General features: G+C 45.9%; 1 protein-coding gene across 2 annotated transcripts; it reads left to right on the forward strand.

Moving 5' to 3' along the window:
- The first annotated feature begins 846 nt into the window (after window positions 1-846).
- LOC123127687 (ACT domain-containing protein ACR3) lies at window positions 847-3,870 on the forward strand. 2 transcript variants are annotated; one of them, XM_044547473.1, is made up of 8 exons: window positions 847-1,299; window positions 1,425-1,516; window positions 1,674-1,767; window positions 1,866-1,911; window positions 2,049-2,163; window positions 2,280-2,347; window positions 2,506-3,246; window positions 3,334-3,870. In XM_044547473.1, the coding sequence occupies exons 3-8, from the start codon at window positions 1,709-1,711 to the stop codon at window positions 3,658-3,660; spliced, it is 1,356 nt and encodes a 451-aa protein (XP_044403408.1). In that variant the 5' UTR covers window positions 847-1,299; window positions 1,425-1,516; window positions 1,674-1,708; the 3' UTR covers window positions 3,661-3,870. The 2 variants fall into 2 exon arrangements, with proteins under 2 accessions (XP_044403408.1, XP_044403407.1); XM_044547472.1 differs by having other exon boundaries at window positions 848-1,299; window positions 1,668-1,767.
- The last annotated feature ends 4,336 nt before the right edge of the window (window positions 3,871-8,206 follow it).

Here is an 8,206-nt window from a genome sequence, read left to right on the forward strand (position 1 = left end):
ACAGGGCCATGTAAATTATTTCAACACATTCGGAGGTCGTTTGACATTTAGTTAGAAAATGTCTGCATTTATCGGATAAATGGTGCTGCATTGGGGACGGTAGCTAGGGTTGTGCTAAAATTGGATAACAATTTGCATAGCCCTCAAATGTCACAAAAATAATGTGTCCAAAATTTGGGGGTGAGTCTCTCACAAGAACATCGAAAGGAGTTATTCACCATTTAACAAAATGACGAAATGAAACTTTCAAATTAATTATTTGATTAATGCAACATGACTTATGAGATACGCACGGTCAGAAGCAATATAATAGGCAAATAATAGCTAGGGTATTATTCCTGGGGTGCTACACACACATTCTCTCCCTATTGGCCTTAATTTGTTTTTCCTATTGAGTCAACCCCTTTTTTCTACAAAGGACTAAGATATATCATAATAGTTTAACAGAAGTACAAAGCACCTCAAAACATAATAAAAAAATTACATCAAGGTCCCTATACCACGGAACTAGTTGTGGTCATCAGAATGAGCCGCCAATGCCCCTATGTCGTTTCTCCCACAGAGGAGACGTCTAACCTTGCGGATGACAAGCGGGAAGTTTTCATGCACGTGCTCTTGAGAACAAACACCCCGCAGCCACAGTCTTCGTTGTTGAATCCTTAGATCGATTTCAAGAATCTCACATCAAAGTTTGTCATTGTGTACGATGAGAAACCCACATCACCACTCCAAGGAAGACAGGAATTTGCGCAGTAGCTCATTTTAATCCGTCCCAACAAACAAACCAAATGATCGGAGCTCAAAAGACAAACTCGAAAAAGAAGCAGAGCACCACCCTGCACATATCTACTAGTCGGAGTGGAGGCACCAAGATTCCCTCGGCCAGTGGCCACCACAGCAGCAGACAGAAGAAGGCTTTGTCCAATTGCCTGGCTAGTGGGGAAAGAAAGGCGTGGTCCCTATAGTGAACCTGACGTGTTCTTGATTCCTCACAGCTTATTCTAATGCGAGCAGCGGTGCAGCTCTAGCTAGTCAGATTCCAGCAATAATTTGGCTATGGCTCGCTTGTGGTTGCTGATTCTGCATCAAGCCATCAGGAGCACATAAAGTACCCATTTTCCACAGCCACTCGCCGTTCTGCTGAATTGTCCAGGCCACCATGAGGCGAAATAGTATCTTGCTTGTGTGCTTTAGTCTACGCCCCTACGATGGCCTCAAGGAAATATTGCCCGTCCATGGTTGTTGATTTCGTACACCATTGTTCCCTGGAAAAGGAAAGAACCAGCCCCGCGATTCCAGGTATTTCTTTCTTTATCCTCGCCTCCGTCTCTGAATTCAGGAGATTTCTAAGCAAGTATCTTCCGTTTCATGAGGTGGGTATCCTTGTTTCTGAAATTGATTCGAAACCTCCGATGACTTTTCAGGATACCAGCTTCGCTTTCGATCCAAGATATAAAAGAAAATTCAGCGAAAGCAGGAGCTGTGAAGCTACCCTGGCGGAAGAATCGGCTGAAAGGTCGGTCTATTCCATTTCCCCCAAAGTGATTACGTCTGCTTTATGCTCTTCTCCTTTGTTAATTTGGATCGAGGTCCTGCTCCCATGATTGGAGACCGCCATACATACATGGATCACACTGGTAACGTTTGCTCACAATTGATTCTTTCAGCGGCAGGGTGAAGGAAGGATCCACTCCACTGCCGGGGAAAGATGCGGCCTTACTTTGATCCCGAGTATGAGAACTTCAATCAGCGGATCAACCCTCCTCGGTCGGTCTCTAATTAAGCTTTTCATCATCCGGTTTGTATGTCATCACTTGCTAGAAATCCTGCTAATTTCTGCTCTTGACACGGTGTTAACTTTGCAGGGTCTGCATCGACAACAACACATGCCGCGACTGCACCCTGGTGAAGGTAAGGATCATCTGAATTCATCCTGTTCCGAGGCAAGAGACAGACAGACAAAATTTCACTCTGAGTGATCATTTCAAAATCCAAATTTGTGCACGCAACTCTATCTGCCTTATGATCAGTTAATTTCTCTGTTTCAGGTGGACAGCATGAACAAGAATGGCATTCTGCTGGAGGTGGTGCAGGTCCTGAGCGATCTTGACCTCACCATCCTGAAAGCGTACATCACCTCGGATGGCGGATGGTTCATGGATGGTAAGATGCCCTGTGCTATGCAATAGTAGTATTCAATTCCATATAGCATCATTACTCCAACTTAAATTGTCACACGGCCTTGCAATTGAGCTGTATATTGCGACAAAACGATGCAGTGTTCCATGTGCTGGATAAGCAAGGGCACAAGGTGACCGATGAGAAGACCATTCAGTACATAGAGAAGGTTTGCAAATTCCAATCACCATCCGTTTTAACTCTTAATAATTTGAGACATTCGATTGATTTCGGAATCTGTTAATTAGTTTTCCATGAAGAAGCTGAGATTATTACTCTGAAACTGAGTGGGAGCTGAATAGCTGAATTATTGTTGTTTGTTGACAGGCCTTAGGTCCGGGCAGCAACATACCGGGAGCGGCGAAGGGCAGCAATTCGCCTGGGAGATCAGTCGGGATGCACTCGATCGGCGACCACACCGCCATCGAGCTCAAGGGGCCCGACAGAACCGGCATTCTCTCCGAGATCTTTGCCGTCCTGGCGGAGCTCCAGTGCAACGTGATGGCGGCCGAGGTGTGGACGCACAGGACGAGGGTGGCCTGCGTGGTGTACGTCAACGACGTGTCCTCGGGGCAGGCGATCGAGGACGCGTGCCGCCTGGCCGGGATCGAGGAGCGGCTGCGGCACGTGCTCCGCGGGCACGGCGGCGGAGACGACGACGGCGGCGACGGCCGGGGAGCGCACACCAACTTCTCCGCCGGCTCCACCCACGTGGACCGCCGGCTGCACCAGCTGATGCACGCCGACATGGACTTGGGCGGCGACGGTGCGCCGCAGGGCCGTCCCGCGGCCGACGACGGCACGGCGGTGACCGTGGAGCACTGCGAGGAGAAGGACTACTCGGTGGTGAACGTGCGGTGCAGGGATCGGCCCAAGCTGCTGTTCGACATCGTCTGCACGCTGACGGACATGCAGTACGTCGTCTTCCACGCCGCCGTCGCCTCCGAGGGCATCTACGGCGTCCAGGAGCTGTACATTCGCCGCAAGGACGGGCGCACGCTGCTGAAGGACGAGGCGGAGAAGGTGACCAAGTGCCTCGAAGCGGCGATCTCCAGAAGAGTCTCCGAGGTGGGTGGCACAGCAACAGAACTCGCTTCAGTTCTCTGGTCGACGGCGTGCTGTTTCTGACTGATGCCGGCGCGGGTTACATTGCAGGGATTCACGCTTGAGCTCTGCGGCAGGGACAGGGTGGGGCTGCTGTCGGACGTGACGAGGGTGCTCCGGGAGCACGGCCTGACGGTGACGAGGGCCGACGTGACGACGGTGGGGGAGCAGGCCGTGAACGTCTTCTACGTGCGTGACGCGTCGGGGCAGCCGGTGGACATGAAGACCATCGAGGGCCTCCGGGGACAGGTCGGCCAGACCGTCATGCTCAACGTCAAGAAGGTGCCCGGTGACAAGGCGCCGGAGCGGGCTGCTGGCAGCATGGCCAAGACCAGCTTCTTCTCCTTCGGCGGCCTCTTCGCCAAACTCGGAGCATAATTTCCGTCGCTGATCCTTACCGTCGTGAAAATTGTTGTAAAATGGCCACAGCTAGAGTAGTCCGTATGGCAGCTCTTGGTGTACTTTTCTCTAACAAGTTTCCCCATTTCCTCGATTTTTTCGAGCATCCGATAATCTTTCGAAGAGAGAGATAAAGGATCCTTTCCCAAGAGGGAGGAGGTGCGATGATGATGCCTATATTTTTCTCAACCCCGCGTATTTTTCTTCTATTTTTTGGCACTTTCTACCTTTTCTTATTTCCTCATGATTTTCTATGGAATATAAGGGCATCTGAGCATTTTTTTTATATTTAGGGGACATTTAGTAAGTTTTCACGGTCACGGTGGACCTTCTCACGGTTATTTTGACAACCTGCCATTTTTTTTGAGTAAGTATTATCGCTCAAATGTATTGTGTGATGTAGTTGACATGGATGTTGGCCATATTTTTCTTGGAAGACATTGGCAATTTGATGGGGATGCAACACAAGGCCAAGAAAAATATCTACTCTTCCATTTGGAACAAGAGAAGTGCAAGAGAAAAATCATTATTCAACCAAACAAAACTGATCGTCCCTCTAGGGGGCAGGGAAAAGTATGTTAACTATTTCCCACATCTCTTTTGAGTTTATGGAAGACTTGAGGAGGTAAATTTGTGTATTGGCTTATCGTGGAAGGAGAAGCAGACCCACATGTCGAAATTCTAGTAAATGCACATGTCTTATTAGAAGAATTTTAGAACATACTTCGAGAGCCGCAAGATGCCACCGATGAAAGAAATTCAGCGTAGAATTGACTTAACTTCATGAGCAAGCGCTTTCTAATCTTCCTCACTACTGAATGAGTACAAAAGAGCATGATGTATTGAAAGAAAAACTGAAGGATTTTGTTGCAAAAATGCACATTTGAGGAAATATTAGCCCATGTGTTATACCAGCCATGCTCACGCCAAAGAAAGATGGATTTTGGCACTTGTGTGTGCAAAGTAGAGCCATCAACAAGATCACCATAATGTATAGATTGCCTATTCCCCGCCTGGATGATGTGTTGAATCAACTTAGTGGGGCAAGAGTGTTCACCAAGGTAGATTTAAGAAGCAAATATCACCAAATTTGCATCAAACCTGGAGATGAACGAAAAACTACCCTCAAGACAAAGGAAGGGTTGTTTGAATGGATGATCAAGCCATTTGGACTCTCGAACGCATCAAGTACATTTATGCACCTGATGAATCAAGTTCTTTGACCCTTCTTAGCCCACTTTATTATGGTTTATTTTGATGACATCTTGATCCGCGGCAAAGATGAGGACGAACCCTTTGATCACATTTGTAGGTGTTGTGAGTTCTACGAAAAATGATCTCTACATCAACTTGAAGAAATGTATTTTCCTGCAGATGCAACTTATTTTTCTAGGACTAACACACACGGGTATTCATGTTGATGATTCTAAGGTTGAAACAATCAGAGAATGGTCAACTCCGAAGACCATTTCTGGGGAAAGAAGTTTTCATGGCCATGCAACTTTCTGTATGAGATTTGTGAAGAATTTCAACACTATCATGACACCAATCCCCAAGTGTTTGAAGAAAGAAAGGTCCCAATGGACATAAGTGGTTGAAACCAATTTCAATGGGATCAAGCCAAAATTATCACAAGCACCTGTCTTGGTGCTACCCGATTTCAACAAGACTATTGAGTCGGTGTGTGGTCCAAATGGAGTAGGCATTGAAGTTGTTCTATATTAAAAAACATTGTTTTCCTAAATGAGAAGTTAAGTGAAGCTAGCAGAAGTGGAGTATCTACCAGCAAGAAATGTATACAGTTTTTCTGGCTTTAAACCTTTGGAAATCTATTTGCTACCTAAAGAGCTCATCATTTATACTGACCATCAATTCTTGAAGCATTTTAGAAATCATGTTGATCGCATGCTAGCAGGATGGGCAACATAAAGAGGTTTAACTATCTCATTGTGCGTAAATCTTGAGCAACCAATCAAGTAGCAGACGCTTTTAGTCGTCATGCATGTCTCTTGGCTTCTTCAAAAGTGATTGTTTGTGCACCTCAAGAAGGTCTCTAAGTGACAAGCTAATTAGTTAGCTCCATTCAAATGATCTTAGTGGTCATGTTAAACGAAACAAGACTATTGCTACTTGGAGGCGCATTATTATTGGCCACAACTAAATAGAAATGATAGAATATTTGTTCAACGATATGTCAAATTTGCAAAAGGCAGGTCCATAACAAAGGGGTTATACACGCCTTTACTTATTCCTATTGCCCAATGGAAGGATATCTCTATGAATTTCGTGTTGGATTTGCAAAGAACACGACAAGGGAGTGATGTTGTGTTTATTGTCTGAAAGTGCAACTATCCCTAGGTGGTTTTGGTAATTCCTAACGACATATAGCTCATTGAGCTAACATTATTCCAAGATTAATATTTCAAGAAAAGCTCAATGAATGGCATGGCATGGATGAGGAAAGTGGATCCCTCAAAATTCTAAGGACAAAACGTTTGGCTCAAGCTTGAAGCTCAAGACTCTACATTTTATATTTTAGTGATCCAAGATCACATTGAGTCTATAGGAAAAACCAATACTATCATGGAGGGATGAGGTGTTGCTTAATGGCTTGCTTGCTCAAAGTGCTTAGTGATATGCTCCAAAAACCCTCAACTACCTTCCCACATCCACATATGACCTAAACCAAAAGTCAAACTCGGCCCCACCGATTCTTTCTATCCGGCGCCACCGAGTTTCAAATGTCATAGCCACTGCCACAAACCCTAGGCAAATCGGTCTCACCGAGATGGGATTGTAATCTCTCTGTTTCCCTTCATAACATTTCGGTCTTACCGAGATGAGCGATCGGTCCCAGCGAGATTGCAATGTAAACTCTCTGTTTCCCTTTTGTAACATTTCGGTCTCACCGAGATGAGCGAATCGGTCCCACCGAGTTTACCTGACCAACCATCTGGTTAGCTTATTACCAAAATCGGTCCTACCAAGTTTGTGTAATCGGTCACACCGAGATTACGTTATGCCCTAACCCTAACCATATCGGTCCTACCGAGTTGCATCTCAGTCCCACCGAAAATCCTAACGGTCACTAGGTTTGCTGAATCGGTCCGACCGAGTTTAACCATTCGGTCCCACCGAGTTTGGCAAATTGTGTGTAACGGTTAGATTTTGTGTGGAGGCTATATATACCCCTCCACCCACTCTTCATTCGTGGAGAGAGCCATCAGAACATACCTACACTTCCAATACACATTTTTTGAGAGAGAACCACCTACACTTGTGTTGAGGTCAAGATATTCCATTCCAACCATATGAATCTTGATCTCTAGCCTTCCCCAAGTTGCTTTCCACTCAAATCTTCTTTCCACCAAATCCAAATCCTGTGAGAGAGAGTTGAGTGTTGGGGAGACTATCATTTGAAGCACAAGAGCAAGGAGTTCATCATCAACACACCATTTGTTACTTCTTGGAGAGTGGTGTCTCCTAGATTGGCTCGGTGTCACTTGGGAGCCTCCGACAAGATTGTGGAGTTGAACCAAGGAGTTTGTAAGGGCAAGGAGATCGCCTACTTCATGAAGATCTACCGCTAGTGAGGCAAGTCCTTCGTGGGCGACGGCCATGATGGAATAGACAAGGTTGCTTCTTCGTGGACCCTTCGTGGGTCCGTGGACTCGCGCAACCGTTACCCTCCGTGGGTTGAAGTCTCCATCAACGTGGATGTACGATAGCACCACCTATCGGAACCACGACAAAAACATCCGTGTCTCCAATTGCGTTTGAATCCTCCAAACCCTTCCCTTTACATTCTTGCAAGTTGCATGTTTTACTTTCCGCTGCTCATATACTCTTTTGCATGCTTGCTTGAATTGTGTGGAGATTGCTTGACTTGTGCTAAGATAGCTAAAATCTGCCAAGAACTAAAATTGGGAAAAGGCTAGATTTTTATTTGGTCAAGTAGTCTAATCACCCCCCCCCCTCTAGACATACTTTCGATCCTACAAGTGGTATCAGAGTTTTGGTCTCCATTTGCTTTGATTTCCATAGCTTTTGGTGATCATAGCCTTGGTTTCACAACCTAGGAGAGTATGGCGTCCAGCGAGGGAAATTATCACCGTAGAGGTCCTTACTTTGATGGCACTAATTTTGCTAGTTGGAAGCATCAGATGAAAATGCATATTCTTGGACATAACCCCACCGTTTGGGCTATTGTGTGTATTGGCCTGCAAGGTGAATTCTTTGATGGGAAAGAACCTAACCGTGAAGCCACCGCGGAAGAGTTGAAAATGCTGCAATACAACGCTCAAGCTTGTGATATCCTCTTCAACGGATTGTGCCCCGAAGAATTCAACAAAATCAGCCGTCTTGAGAATGCAAAGGAGATTTGGGATACTTTGATTGATATGCATGAAGGTACCGACTCCGTCAAGGAATCCAAATTGGATGTGCTTCAAAGTCAACTTGACAAGTTCAAAATGAAGGATGGTGAAGGTGTCGCTGAAATGTACTCTAGGCTTGCTCTTATCAC

This window comes from Triticum aestivum, chromosome 6A (assembly GCF_018294505.1).
Source record: "Triticum aestivum cultivar Chinese Spring chromosome 6A, IWGSC CS RefSeq v2.1, whole genome shotgun sequence".
In the NCBI taxonomy this organism is placed as follows: domain Eukaryota; kingdom Viridiplantae; phylum Streptophyta; class Magnoliopsida; order Poales; family Poaceae; genus Triticum; species Triticum aestivum.